Here is a 15,861-nt window from a genome sequence, read left to right on the forward strand (position 1 = left end):
GACCAGTTTAAGATAGTCTGGTCATAGTGTCACCAACCTAAATTTCTGAAAGCTTTTAAGAGCAGCCCCATGTAAAGTCATACTACTGAAGTTGATGCTTTAGCAGGCTTCAGAATGAATTTACCATGGCCAGAATTGTCTTCTGCAAGTAAGTGCAGCTTAGTATATCAGCAAAAGCGGTCCCAGCCCAGCAACCAGAAGCAGTTCCAGATCAAAGAACACATCAAAGCTGAAAGCCTCCATTTTTAGAGCAAATGCAACCCCATCCAAGGCAGGCTATACAACAAACTGCAGATTCATTGGTTCCCACAATCAACAATATTTTTATCTTATTAGGGTTGTTATTGCATATTCAATGACACACTGCTCCCTCAAGTTCAGTGTCCACTGTCTTCCTAGGGTCTGATGAAAAAGAGTGTGTGTGCCGAGTATCATCAGCGTATGGATGACTTTTCAACCAGGATTCCCAGACTAATGACCATGGGATATAACAGAATTCAACTGGCATCATTTTATGGGTCCACAGCCCTGGGTTGGTGGTATTGAACACCACTGAAAAGCCCAGAAGAATCAACTAATTTGAGTAGGAATTTATTTGGCAACTATAATAACTGCAGCAGAAGTTCAGGATACACTTATTCTATAGGAAGTTCATGTTTCTGGCAGCTGCTTACCTCTGGATCTGCTAGGCGTTGGGATAACCCTACTACGAATACAAGATTCTTCTGTACAACCCGTACACTGGCCAAATGTTTACGATTCTCTGATATCTTCTGTTTTCTTTCATTTTGCTTCTGTTTCTTTTCATTTTTTATCCTTTGCAGCTCTTCTTGGGAGAGTGGTTTATACACTGCTGGATCTTCTGGATATGGCTAATAAAAAGAAAAGTGGGTAAGCCTTGATTAATAATTTCCACATCATTGTTTCCTGCAAACCTCAAGCCCACTGCAATAGATGCAATATGAATGATATAGAAACAAGCAATGGCTTCAAATAAATCTGAGCCCACCAAGGAATAGGTGTGCACTTTCTGCCAGTGAGGCTTCTTAAACTTTGATATCATCCTTTGCAAAGATGGCTGACATTTCCTCCCTTGAATTGTGCAGCAGCAGATAAAGGTAATGGTAGATAGGCTGCCATTACCTGTCTTCTCATTGTGAGAAGCTTGGTGCATTTCTATAGAATACAGAAAACAGAGTATAGTGATTAGACGTAAACTTGTTTCAAAGCAGGCATCTGAAAACATAATGGTTGATATTATACGAGTATGAGTGTCATGATAAAACACTAACAGTAACTTGTCACAAAAACACAATAAATGACAATACCATGCGGATTAATACCTTTAAAAAAAAATCAAAAGCTTAAAGGAATGCAAGGCAACAGTTTTTTACACATGCTTCTCTTTAACCACCACTGGCACATGAAATGTGACCCACTTTAGCAGGTCAATGAGTTCAAACAGCTGGGTCATCAGAAGCATTCAAAACAAATATTCTAGTGAAGTAGTTAATGAGCATCTACAGATTTCAAACACCTCACCACATTGCAGAAAAGGTGCAAATTTAGAAAAAAGATAGAGATGATGCAATAACCAAAACACATCTGTTCATTTAAAGAAGTTAAACTGAAAACAGTTTTAGGGTGGCACCTGGCTAAGTCTTACTTAGACCCACTGAAATAAATGAACTTTAGTTTATTTCAATGGATGTACACTAAGCATCACTTAACTGGATACCACAAGTATACTAGCACAAGTAGTGTGGGAATTGCTTTTTCATGAGCAAACAACATTTAAAGTGCCCCAGCTATGTTGCCAGATGCCCATCCCATGTGCTCCATCAAAGGATAAAAGTCCCTAATCCCTTGACCATATCAAGAAAACCATAGGTGGGAAGCCTCAGGCCCAGAGGCCAAGTGCTGCCTTCCAGGCTTCTCTAATCTGGTCATCATCAGGACTCAGACACCCTTCACTGGCCCGACTCCATATTCTCCTCCAGCTCTTTTGCTTGGCTAGAATGTGTCCTTGAACAGTGGCAATGTATCTTACTTATCTGGGTATCTTACATAGAAACCTGCTTCACTTTTTGCCTGTTGCTCTGATAACAGTTCCTATGACAAAAGGAAAGTCTTTTCATCTGTCTGACCACCCTATTCCCACTTGCCCTGCCAACCGAGACACTTGTTGCAGATTTCAGAGGAGATGACTGGAAACAGCTGTGGCTGGAAGAAGTGGAGGATACTGTTTTGCTCTATGTTATATGTACCACTAAACTGATGTTTACAGTGGTACTTGACTTCTGACAATTCATGAGTTCAGGAGAATACTTTGTGGAAAGTATAGAACTCAAAAGTCGAACGAAGATCAATATTTCACTTAAAGAGACTCCATATTCCTCCCTGGTTTGACAGTGAACCCCAAGATAAAGTCTTAGGGGACAAGATACATCATGTTTAAAGCAACATTTCATATTGGTGAACCTTATTACATAACCAAATTTATTCTAATGAACTTAATATACCTTTCTGCAAGCAGGGCAAAGCCCATTCTCATCAGTGCGAATACGATGCCAACAGAAGCGACAGATCTGGTAACCACAGGTGCAAGGGAAGAAGTTTATGTCATCAATTTCAAGAGGCTCCATACAAAGGGGGCATTCCACAGGGTCTTCCTTCGCATCTGGGCTGCGAGACATCTCTGTTTCCGCACAGCAGCAAAAAAGTATATAATAACTTAAGGGAGGAATAGCACAGAAAACTAAAATGAAGATACTTGAAGATCTGGAAAAGAAAAAAGATGAATGAATTACTATTTAAGTCTACATTGGAGCATAACCAATTAATTCTCTCTGAATCAAAAAGCAGTTTATAAGCTTCTTTTTCTTCTTCATTGCTTTTGCTTAAAATATTTCCCAGCCTCCAACTTAGTTCTCAAGGGGTATTAACCCACAAAGTTTTCCACTCTCAATGAACTGTGAAAAAGAGTGGCATCTAACCCTTTAGTTTCCCACTGTCATTTAAGCAAACATCTCAAATTATTTTACAACCCTTTGTTGTATAACAGCGCAATGAAGTCCTCCAAGTAAACAGCCAAAGTGAAAATTTCTTCAAATCTTTGTTCTTACATGATTCACAGAAAGCATTCTTATACGCTTTGGGGTTTGTAGCCCTCCCCCCAATCCTCAATATGTGGTGAAGACATTTACCACACTTAAAAATGAACCAATAGCCAAGCAGTATTCAATTGAGGGGAATGAAATTCCACAGCCGAGGGCTGGCATCAAGAAAAACCTCAACATGTCCTTGGATTTATAACACATGAGTATATTCTATATCTTAGAAATCACAATGGTATGTGGAGGTTGTATGCAAGCTCTCCAGTATAATTACTGTGATAGAAACTGGCCTGCAGCAGTCTATTCAGTGATCAACTAAATCAATAGCAGTCAAATCTGCAGCCTTTGGTTTAATATAATATAGACGGTAAGGAAAGGAAAAACACGAGAAAAATGGTGTGACAGAAAGGAAGAAAAGGGGTAGCCTGTCTCTTGCCCCACCCACTACCAGCATGCACCCCGTGTACCAACATTATCTTGGAGGCAATCTGGCCTTCAGAAAGAAGGTTCCCTGCATTTGATTCTTTGACTAACATTGCTCAGGCAGAGTTAGAGAAGTTTTACATTTTAATCACTGAAGTGCCAGGGGTCCCTCAAACACATAAAGTCAGCTCAGAACCACCATAAATGCCAGCCCATGTAAATAGTCTTCATCTAAGCGTGCACCATTTGCAGTACTGAAGCAAACAATTCTTGAATTGATTCAGAAAAGCACTGATATTATCAATATGATTATCCCAAATGACCTCAATGTTTTTTCCTCTGACACTTGCTCAATCTCCAGTGGATTCCATCAATTTGACAAGATGAAAAACTAAATCAAAAACTTTTTACAAACATCAGCAAGCTGCCACTACTGGTTGCAGAAAAAAATGGAACACAAGGAATAGTGACTTCTACAACAATAGGTAGCACTAGGCCACGAATACAAACACAAGCATCTGGGAACTACAAAATAATAGCACTATTATCTTGGTGCCCAGAAGCAGATAATATTTAGAATTTAACATGAACTGGTGTGCTAAAAGTAACCTTAGGTACTATGTTGAGAAACTATACCTGGGATTCCCTATACATGTAAAAGACCGATTTGTCCAAGTGTTTAACAAAGTTCATGATTTGTTTGGAACAAATTGAGAGAAATAGTTTTGCTTATCATACTGCACTTCAAGATTTGTAACTAACAACACAAATGATATCTGAACATCCTGTCTTCTAATTTGCCCTGCTTGTCCCTCAGTGGGCAAATACAACCAGATTCTAATCTAGCGAATGGGGTGTAGGTGTCAGCAAACACACTTAGAAATTCTTACTGAATTTCAGTGGAGTTACACTGACAGCAGAAGACAGAGGTTTTCAACCTTTTCGAGTCCATGGCTCCCTTGACCAACTAAATACTTTCTGCAGCACCACTGTGGGGCTCTGGAGCCCAGTTATGTCACCACTTGCCTGCAGAGCTGGCAGCCTCTCATCCTTTTTCGAATACCCTCTCTTGTGGAGTGTTCCCTCAGCCTTCCCTCCCCTCTCCTTGGGAGTCCTCCGGGCAGCCGCTGTCAGCGCCCCTGGTCTCTGAGCTGTCCCCCACCCACCCCAAAGAGAGGTGCCTCCCCACACTGCCCCACAGGGGCCTGGGGAAAGAATGCTCCCAGCCTTAGTGCCCCAATGGAGACTGGCCAAAGGTGAATGTGAAGCCAGCACCTTACCTTGAGAGTAAGACTCGCCTTCAGTGGTGGGAACTCAGCTCCCAGGCAGGCCTTGCACACAGCAAGCACAAGAAAGGCCAGTGCGCCACCTGCCTGCTTGCCTGCCTACCTGGCCTCCCACTTGTCCGTCCATTCCAACAGCAAGGGCTGGCGGGCTGGCTGGCTGGGCCCCTTGCACACTTGCTTACTCAGAGGCCAGATCAGCTCCTGGCAACCAGCACTCCCTGGCCAGCCCCAGAGGCACCATTCACCTACGGAACTTGTAGCCAGGGCTGCTGCAATGAAAACCTGTAGCCTTTGGGAGGCAGAGATGTGAGAGAGCATCAGAGGAGGGAGGGAAAGAAAGGGGGGCAGAGACCAATGTTGCCCGCGGCACCCCGACCATCACTCAAGGCACCCCAGGGTGCCACGGAACACGGCATAAGAGTTAGGAGTGCCCTGCATAAAATATATCTGTCTGAAAGTGCTTTAGAATGAATTAACCAATTGCTGAGCTTCTCGCCACCACATGTAAGTATATGAACTAGATCCAAAACAGAAAATTTGGAATTACTTTATTGTACTTTTCTTTTTGAATTTGTATCCTCTTCTTCCCAGAGAATCTCCAAGCAGCTAAATGGGAGCTATCTCACACACAACCACCTTGCACGGTAAGTGGATGAAACAATATTAGTCTGGGTCATCCAGTGAGCATTACAGATCAACACAAATGTGAACTCAGGTCTCCTTGGTCTATGCCCCAAACTCTTGTTATCACCTAGAAATTCTGCAGATGTTTAGGGCTCCAATCTGCAGAAGTCAACCACAGCTTATACCTATTCATTACTACAGCTTGCATCCTTTTAACATCCATGGACATAGAATGCAGGCCCATATATTAGTCCTGGTGAGCCTATAAGTCTCTTCTAAATGAAACTGGACACTTTAGCAAGACTTTCCTCAGTTTACTCCCCAGATACTATTTTTGGCACCCTGTTAAGTAACTGCTTTTTATACAGCAAACATCTTCTGTTACAAACTACATTAACTCAGCAGTCACAGCATGAACACATTTACATGAAGTGTAACTACGCAAAATATATGTGCCTTCATTAAATACACAGCTCCCCAGAATTTAAGGTGGGAACTCTCTCAACTCTACTTAGAGATGCAGTGGCTGGACCTAGGACCTTTTGCATGCAAAGCAGATACTCTAAAGCTGAGCTATGGCCCTTCTCCACAGAAGATCGACTCCAATCTAAAAAACTTACCACCCAGACGTACAGTTCTATTTTGTAACTCTGAAGCATCATATTGTTGTATCTATACCACAGAGAATGGACATGGGGTCCACACACTGTCTATGAGTACTTCTGTGCTGCCCTGGAATTTAGAAAATATCAAGTACTGTAGTTTTACTGATACATGAACCACACAAGGCTAGAAACCATTTAAAATATTGCATCCTGAGTGACTAGGGATTTATTTCTTGAAACTAGCAAGTCCACAGCCCCAGCTGATGAGTACTGCTTGCAAGTGTACTTCTCTATAAATATGTTCATCACCCTGTTGCAAGTTCTACATTTATGTGCAGCCAGAGACAAATATGTAATCATATGACAGTCTATGTGGATTTCATACTTCCTATGCAGAGGTGTTTTTTGTGTAGTCTCTCCTGCTTCCCCCCACCCCCAGCCCAAAGTTTTGGATTTTGTGGTTGGAAAAATAAGCTTGAGAGCATGAGGGAAGAGTGCCCTAGAAGGTTCAGATGTCAAATAAAGAAAACTGCATGCTTCCCAAGTTAATCCAATGAAGTTAAGACTTTGTCAAGAGTTAATACTGAGAAGGAAATTAAGCACTCCAACATGAAGAAAGGATCAGTTCAAAAAAAGAAGCTTGTCAGGCTTCACTGTTTCCAACCACTTTTTCTAAAATTGTAGCATCATTAACAAAAGAGTACATAAATGTACATAGAATTATGATCACAGTGTGTTACTGTAGGTCAGAGCTTTCCAAACTGTGTCGCGACACATTAGTGTGTTGAGGGCAGTGTGTAGGTGTGTCACACAAACACTCCCCACGTTCCTTCCGGGGCTGGAAAGTGGTTAGTTTAACCTCCGGTTTGCTAGTAAAACTGAATTACTGTGTCGCAAAATGATGCATGCCTAAAAGTGTGTCACCAACATGAAAAGTCTGGAAAGCTCTGCTGTAGCTGTATAAAATCATATGCTATAGTCAGACTTGAACATTGGTTTCAGGAATGGAGAGTTCACAAATAAGATAAAACTAAGTTGAACAAGAGAAACAGGAGAGCTAGAAGTTAGCATGGGTTAGATACAGAAAAAGACGCAGGTGGAAGCCTCTATATGGAATGCACTACTATATACACACCCCACACATAGGTTGTCATGTAACCATCACACAGGTGTACATTTTGCTGCATGCTTGCATCCAACATATTCATAGGAGAGAACTATCATGGGCACTGCTCAACAGTTAAGGAAAGGGTTGCAGCTGAGTGGTGCAGCAAATGCTTTTGGTACAAAAAGTCCCAGTTCAATCCTTGGTAAGTCAAAGGAGGGCTGAGAAATATTTCTGTCTGAAACTCTCAGGAGCTGCTATCATTCAGTGTTGACAATACTGAACTAGATGAACCACTGGTCTAACTCTACATAAGGAAAGCCTTCAGTTCGCCTCTGTTACTAGATCCAAGAAGTAAATACCTAGTCACTCAGGATGAAGCAATTTAACAGTTTCAAAGGTGTCTGGCCAAAAATCAGTGAAAGCCCAGAGCTTGAAAGCAATGAGGCAAAACCTGCTGAAAATAAAAATATGCTAGTTTTACTGACTAATAACTTTTTATTTAGAAAAGTTACTGAATTTTATTCTTCAAATAGGTAAACTTTAGCAGGTTTGACTAAGAATTTACATAGGAAGCACTGGGCTGAAAAAGTCAGCTCAGCTCCACACTTATGCAGAAAAAGCCAAATCCTATCACATGAGACTGAGCACAGCAATTAACATAATGCTATTAGCGTAAGGTCATTATATCAGTCTGTAAATTGGCCACATTTAGTATTCTGTGTATATATATAATCAATGCACCTCAAAAGAATATTATGAAAGTTAAGGAGGTACAGAAAAAGTCAACTAAGATTCTTAGAAGGCTGAGAATTTATTGGACCACTTTAACAATGTCAAAAGGCTTTGAGGTTATGGTTTTTCAATTTAGAGGGAAAGGATAGATTAACGTGGAATCACAGTTAAGAAGCACAAAACACAATTTCTAAAATGTAGTCTCTTATAGCTATTACAACCACTGCGCCTTCACACAGAGTTTCTTTTTTCTAACAGAGAAAGCCCTGTACTGTATGGCAGAAAAGTTCATCTATGCTTGCTAATTACATATATGCTACTCCAATAAGATTTATCATCTTACCTATTTTTCCAAGTTAACTAGAGAGATTGTCAACAGCTAAGAACCTAAATTGCTGTTCACTTTTATACTGGTAACTATTTTTGAGATAAGCCACTATCTACACAACAGTCCTTAGTTCAAGAGTTAGTTATGGCAATATAGCCAGATTTCAAATATCAAGAGCAGGCTTCCTCAACCTCGGCCCTCCAGTTTTTTTGAGACTACAATTCCCACCATCCCTGACCACTGGTCCTGCTAGGTAGGGATCATGGGAGTTGTAGGCCAAAAACATCTGGATGGCCGAGGTTGAGGAAGCCTAATCTAGAGCAGCAGTCAGAATACGTACAAGCTACATTTACTACCATGTACTCAATGTTCTAACTTTGGTCTTAATTCAAACATGGTGTAGTACTTAAAAATGATATCAGGTGTTGTAATCTAATTCATAAATTTCATCAAAACCCTTCAAAAGGTAATCACAATCAGTGTTAGAATCATACATTTCATTTAAGATTTTTGATGGTTGAACTAAAATCATTTTTATTGTTCTCACAAATGTAATGTTACTACACACACACTGTTATGGGCATGACCAAAACTGAAATAATTACAGAAAAAGGACATATATTAACAATGTAATGATATGGTCCTTGGGAAGGCATCTAAGGAGCCACAGAGTGTTTTGGATCTCCCCCCTCTGAGGGTGGAGAGAGACCTCATACGCCATACAACATCTAAACCTCTGTGGCCCCTGCCTTACTGACACTGGAGTTCTGACTTCTGTAGAAGAATCATAGAATCATAGAACTGTAGAGTTGGAAGGGACTCTGAGGATCATCTAGTCCAACCCCCTGCAATGCAGGAATATGCAGCTGGTCCATACAGGGATCGAACCTGCAACCTTGGTGTTATCAGCACCATGGTCTAACCAACTGAGCTATCCAGGCTCCTAAGAAGGGATGTGTCAAATCTGGAGTTATGAAGAATCCAAAGCCTTCTCCTTGCCCTGACCTGCACCCAAAAGAGGGGAAATATACACTAGGAGGAAAACCGCTTTAAAGAAAAAGTAGGGGGGACTTTGGGCACGGGAAAAGGTAAAAACACTCTCCCTCTCTTTCACTGCATGCCTTAAGATTCTGATCAGGCAACATATTCATCTTTAGTTATCCCTCTGCCCCACTTTGGACTGCTCTGCCCAGAAGTTAAAATCAGATGTGCAAGTGAGCTTACATCAGTTCTGCAGATTCTCAGAAAGGTAGACAAAGTCCTACTTATGTGCTCACATTCTTAAGAAAAATGCCATTTCAGGCCAATACTGCATAGAGAAATATGCTGGGGAGAATTAAAGGCTTGTCCACACATCTGCCTGCCCTGCCACATTTCTCTGAAGAAAAAGAAAAATGCTCTCTACTGCTGAATCGGAGCAAACGCCAACTGGGTTTTCAGCAGATTAACATTTGCTCCGATTCAGTGGTAAAAGAGCCGGTTTTGCCAGGTAAAGATGTGGAATAAATGTAAAACCACTCAGACCCATGCCTAGAAAGCACAGGACAAGCAGAAAACCTTTTGGACCACTGCTTTCAAGGAATGGGACAAGCGGACATGTGAACGAGCCCCCAGGTTGAGCTGACCAAGTCAATTGTCTTTTGGAACTTATGAATCATGAAATATATGCTTTAGTAAAAGTATATTTTTGGGAGGGAGAATTATTACTATTTTTATTGTTCTTATTATTATTAAAATTAGTATAGCACCCTATCCCTGCAGGTCTCAGGGCAGTTCACAACATAAATCACAAGATCAAAATACATAATAAAAATAAGAGCAAGCTAATAATCCCCCCTCCCCAAATTAATATGCAAGTTTAATACCCTTTAAAATGAAGAGAAGCAAAGCAGTTCAAAGTTCAGAAGCCTTATCCTTTGCCATAAACCAGTGAGATAGATAGAGAGCTCAATGGTTGATTTATACATACAACAAGGTCTTTACCTAACCTCAATGAAACCCTGATTGCTTACCCCAGGGTTGTCATATTTCAAAAAGTGAAAATAAAATTGTTGAGCTTTTTTTTTCTTGCCAAAGTTGTTGAGCTTTTTATGAGGGTCAAATCCAGGCTATGTCTGGGAAATTCTGGACATACGGCAGCCCTAGCTTACTCTGTAATTACCACTTGGGGATACACCTAACACAAGAATGTTTTTTGAAGATGTTTCTCATGCGAACAGGTTACTTCTCCTTATGTGAAACCAAAACATACAACTGCTGGGCATGTGCTCTAATTTAATCACAAGTGCTATGGAAGAACAATATCATGAGCGGCACAGCATTGGAATAGTAAATATATATATATGTATTTCTTTCATCAAGTTTCCTAGATACAGTTTCTCATCAGGGTACCTTCAAGTAGCAGCAGCTATCTACCAAATCTTTTCTTTTACAGGTGACTTGCAGCCATCTGTGTATATGCAGCTACTGAATGACATATTGGTGTGAACAGCTTTATACATGTGTGCAGACAAACCAGTAAACCCAGACAAGTTTTCTATCAGGAGTTTTAAAATCCAGTCTAGATTAGTCCAACACATCACCAAAATAGAAGCTGGTATTACTGTTTCTGAAAATGCTACAAGGATAATAAGTAAGATTATATAAACTTGAAACATATCTTTAAAGTTTAAGTTCTGGAAAAGTTCTGGAAAAGAATCACAGCTTGTACAATTACTTTTCTTTACATTCAGCAGTTATATCTTGATCTGAAATAAGTTTACAAGCAGCTTCTTTTTCTTGATATAGTTAGCGGAAGGGCTTTCTTGATATAGAATATTATGAAGGAACTTCTTTTTATTAGTTACTCAGATGTTAGCTTTTCTGGGGAATGAAAAGAATGCTTCATGAAGTTTTCATATTGCTTGCCATAAAATCAGTGGACAACAGACAATTCAAGAACAACTTATGCAAACATGTGATTCATGGAATCATAAAATCGTAGAGTTGGAAGGGACCCTGAGGGTCATGTAATCCAACCCACTGCAATGCAGGAATCTCAATTAAATCATACATGACAGATGACCATCCAACCTCTGCTTAAAACTGCCAAGGAATGAGAGTCCACCACCTCTTGCGGGAATCTGTTCCACTTCACAACAGAAGAGTCCTACCATTTAACTCTTAGCCCAAACAGTGAATAGACTCCATCAGGAGATATGAGTTAGTTCACAACATTTCCTTAAAATAAAGCCCATTTTCACACATTAGGTAAAGCATTTGTAGTGACATTAGTACCCTTTCTTTTCACAAGTTCATTATTCTAGCATATGATACATATCATGTACTTGTAGAAGGCAGAGAAAAAACCATTATCATTGATTCTTAAGAGGAACAAAGAACTAAATTATTATTATAAGATCACAATGAGCCAGTGTAATATAACTGCAAAGATAGCTAATGAGTACTGGAGGGTTAGCCTCATGATTCACCAAAGAGAAAACCTTGATCACATTCTCTCCACTAGTACAATGATAGACCCATGCACATGAACAGAAAGCAAGATCTCTCATTAGAAACTGGAATTACTTCTGTTTTGGAATGATAATGTTTTATGTGTAAATACTGTTCTAAGATTCCATAAAACAGTTTAGCACAATGTTGATTCTTTACTTTCTTTACCATTTACCAACTTACAAAAAGATATGCTTAAGCAACTTATGGTACAGTACATTTTAAATTAGCCAAGACTTCAGGGAACAAGACAGCCTATGAACACAAGAGACAGAGGGGGGAAAGAAGCAAGAAATTAGAGTTGGGAACTGAAGACTAATGAAATAGTATGATTTCCCACCAATTACCCTGTCCTCACAGCCACCTTATGATACAGTTGCTTGAGAGTTTCTCCCATCAAAGTCAAACCTGACAGTAAATCACACTGGGTATATCAAATTTGAAAAGAGTAGAAATTTGAACTTTTCCATGTGTAGCCTTTAGTCCCTAACCCATAGCTCAGAGTTTTACACTGTCATTGTTCCTTCATATGCACATTATCTTGCTGTCTGAAGCCTAACGGGAAAGAAAAATGTAATGAAACTGATAAACTCTTTGTTTGTGCAAGCTAAGCATCTGCATAGCAGATAAAAAGCAAATTTCAGGGGGACAAGTTGGTATATAATACTGATTTATTTCAAACCTAACCTAAATTTCCCTACCTTAAGCATATGAAAGGTATACTGGTAACCCCGTTTTAGGTGCAATTGCACACACACACTGAACCTGCAAATGTCATTAAAGATGTCACTAAAAGGGTGGAACAGGGGCAAGCATGCAATGACCAGGAAAGCAACCCCTGCGCAAATCGGGGGTTGCCTGCATGTATATCTTAATAGAACATTATATAATGCACTCTTGTATGTTGCTTGGAAATGCACAGCTGACAGGAGGTAAATTGACCTCTATCACTAGTCAGGTGACAATGTGTCACCGGGAGGGTGAACCACCTGACTTTCAGGAAAAATAACATGACATAGGGGAGGCCAACCAGGCCCAATTCTTCAAGATGGCATGGCTGCTCCAATGCCTGAACTGCAGCTAAAATATTACATCCATTTTTCACATGGTCTAGTCTTTCCCCTGCCCATCTCCCTAATAGTCTTAAGAGGGTCTCTTCTCCAGTCTTCGAAGAGTAGCTGGAGGCACGGAGGCAGAAAAGGGTACTCCTTTCCTTCCACTCTGCAGTTTTAATCTGAAATCTTAGGTGCAATACTGTGCCCCGAACTCAGAAACAGCTCACACTAGTGCAAATACCTGTCGCAAAATGTGCCTAGAACAATGGGAGTTTCGAACACTGCCTGAGACAATTTTGCTGTTTTACCGTTTTGTCTTTTGTATATCTCTGATTACTGTTTAAGTATGTATCTTACATTGTAAAGTATCTGAAGTGCACTGGAATAAATGTGGTTTATAAACACAGTACTATTAAACATACATTCTGGTACAAGCTAAATCTACAGCTTCAAAAAAGTTAATGTCAAATCAGAAATTAATACACCACCATACAATGGCAGGTGTGTGGCATTCGAAGTACACCAAGGTTGTCAACTGGACATTTTTCTAGGTGACTCTTGCAGAGCACAAATAACTAGCAAGTTTTCTCAAGAACTCTCTGAAAGGTTAACACAACTACACACTTGCAATCTAGGTGAAGGTAAAGGTACCCCTGACCATTAAGTCCAGTCGCAGATGACTCTGGGGTTGAGCGCTCATCTCGCTCTATAGGCCAAGAAGCCAGCGTTTGTCCACAGACAGCTTCCAGGTCATGTGGCCAGCATGACTAAGCTGCTTCTGGCGAACCAGAGCAGCACACAGAAACACCGTTTACCTTCCAGCCGGAGCGGGACCTATTTATCTACTTGCACTGTGTACTTTCAAACTGTTAGGTGGGCAGGAGCTGGGACCGAACAACATGAGCTCACCCCATCACAGGGATTCGAACCATCGACCTTCTGACTGGCAAGCCCTAGGCTCTGTGGTTTAGACCACAGCACCACCCGCGTCCCTGCAATCTACACATACAATAAATTATTTGAAAGCTAACTGCCATGGCTTAACAAGCCAACTGTTTAACAGGAATCATGTAGGTAATGTTCTCATTGAAATTACATCATCCTTCATGAAGGCTTCTTAATTTACTTATTACAATCCATCACTCACAGGTATACTCCAAAGAGCATAATAAATATTGGTTCAATAGTTGTTGATCCAATAATTCAACAAACAAAATGGAGACCACATTGGTTTGGAACACCTGCTCACTAATATAGAAAGTCACCTTCACTGCAGCACCATGGACAGGGTACAACAAAACCACAATTTTCCTCCAAGAAACTCAAAAGATTTGAAGTTTAGGCTTGACGTTTAAGAATTCTGCTGGGATAAACTAAACTGGTGTCTTAAACACAGTTCAGATTGTTTTACTACAATGAAACCAGAGCTGGAAGGAAGCTCCACTGAGTACTTGCTGTCTGATCAGCCATTTGCACAGGTGGGTTTCTTGCTCCCATAAAAATTAAATAAGATTGGCCTCTTGAAAATTCAAATACAATTCATGCTCATAACAATATGCCTAAGTTAATACACCTGCATCTTTTTTTTTAATAGTCAAGCTTCACTACAACAGGAGCAAATTTACAATTTACAGCTTCCACCTTGCATAAGAAATGCTATTCCTATGATTAAAATGCATTAGCCCCGCGTTCCTCAAAACAGTTCTTTTAAAAATGATCTTAAATACAGTGGTACCTCGTGTTACAGACACTTCAGGTTACAGACTCTGCTAACCCAGAAATAGTACCTCGGGTTAAGAACTTTGCTTCAGGATGAGAACAGAAATCGTGCTCCAGTGGCGCAGCAGCTGCAGGAGGCCCCATTAGCTAAAATGGTGCTTCAGATTAAGAACAGTTTCAGGTTAAGAACGGACCTCCAGAACGAATTAAGTACTTAACCTGAGGTACCACTGTACTGTATTTGCAATTCTGTTGGTTTCCCTGTAACTCTCTCCAAACTTCCGGAAGGAGACTTCCATCTTGGCCAAAAATATAATATAAATATATTTAAGCCTACATGTAAACATAGCTGCTTGTACTTAAGATGTTAATAAGAGCACTACTGAATTGTACCAAAGGTCTATCTAGTCTAGCATTCTGTTCCCACGGCGGCCAACCAGGTATCTATGGGAATCCCATAAGCAGGACATAAGCACAATGGCACTTTCCCACTCAGAGTCCCCAAGTATTCAGGTGCATACTGCATCTGACACTGGAATATACAGTCATCACAGATAGCCATTGCTACCCTTTTCTGCACCTGTACATGCCACCCTATATGCTTGGACAGCAGCAAATACTGAACATGTTGAAATATTGTATCGATAAAATGCACATCATTCTTCCTTACTATGGCATATCAAAGCTTGTAATTAAACCAGGGTGGTATCATGAATTAAAGACGTCAATGAGTCAGATGAAGACACGGCTGCCTTATACCAAGTCAGACCACTGGCCTATGTAGCCCAAGTATTGTCCATCTTAACTGGCAGTACCTCTCCCAAAGGCTCAAGCAGAGGTCGTTCCGAACCCTAAATTTAAAAGCCTTCTAACTGGAGATGTTAGGATTTAACCTGGGGTGTTCTGTAGGTAAACCATGTGCTCTACCACAGAATAATAACCCTTCAAGAATGAGAAAAATCCCTTGTAGAAGCCAAACAATTACTTCCAACAGGGGAGAAATAAAGTTGTACAATGATTCTTGTGACAACTTTGCTTTATCAGATTAACACCACAGTATTTCAAGGATGGAATATTCTCAACCTGCAAATTTAAAAGTCACATTGGCAACTAATGATTGAGAGGGGCTATGTTTTGAGTCATGAAAGGACTAAAGGGCCAGCAATATTGGCTCTGTTCATAGCTCACTATAATTGAAGCCAAGAAAAAGGCAAAAGGTTTATTAAGGCAAACATGCAGAATGTGGACAACACCATATTTTGGCATCCTGCTGCTATCTCAATCCCTGACTCCCACTAATATGCCATGAATAGGCAAATAACAATAAGCAGCTGAATATTGTCAAAAACTTTGCTCAAAACCAAGTTGCTTTT

The 15,861-nt window shown here is 40.4% G+C and overlaps 1 protein-coding gene across 13 annotated transcripts in view; it reads right to left on the bottom strand.

Moving 5' to 3' along the window:
- CNOT4 (CCR4-NOT transcription complex subunit 4) overlaps nucleotides 1-15,861 on the bottom strand; it is a 54,660-nt gene that overhangs the window by 34,868 nt on the left and 3,931 nt on the right. For all 13 annotated transcript variants that reach the window (XM_083698619.1, XM_083698625.1, XM_083698623.1 and 10 more), the window contains exons 2-3: nucleotides 2,523-2,781; nucleotides 675-872 (exon numbers count right to left, since the gene is read on the bottom strand). In XM_083698619.1, the coding sequence (XP_083554745.1) occupies nucleotides 675-872; nucleotides 2,523-2,696 (372 nt within the window). In that variant the 5' untranslated portion in view covers nucleotides 2,697-2,781. The remainder of the gene's footprint in view (nucleotides 1-674; nucleotides 873-2,522; nucleotides 2,782-15,861) is intronic.

The sequence above is a fragment of the Podarcis gaigeae genome (assembly GCF_964106915.1).
Source record: "Podarcis gaigeae genome assembly, chromosome: 10".
Lineage (NCBI taxonomy): Eukaryota > Metazoa > Chordata > Lepidosauria > Squamata > Lacertidae > Podarcis > Podarcis gaigeae.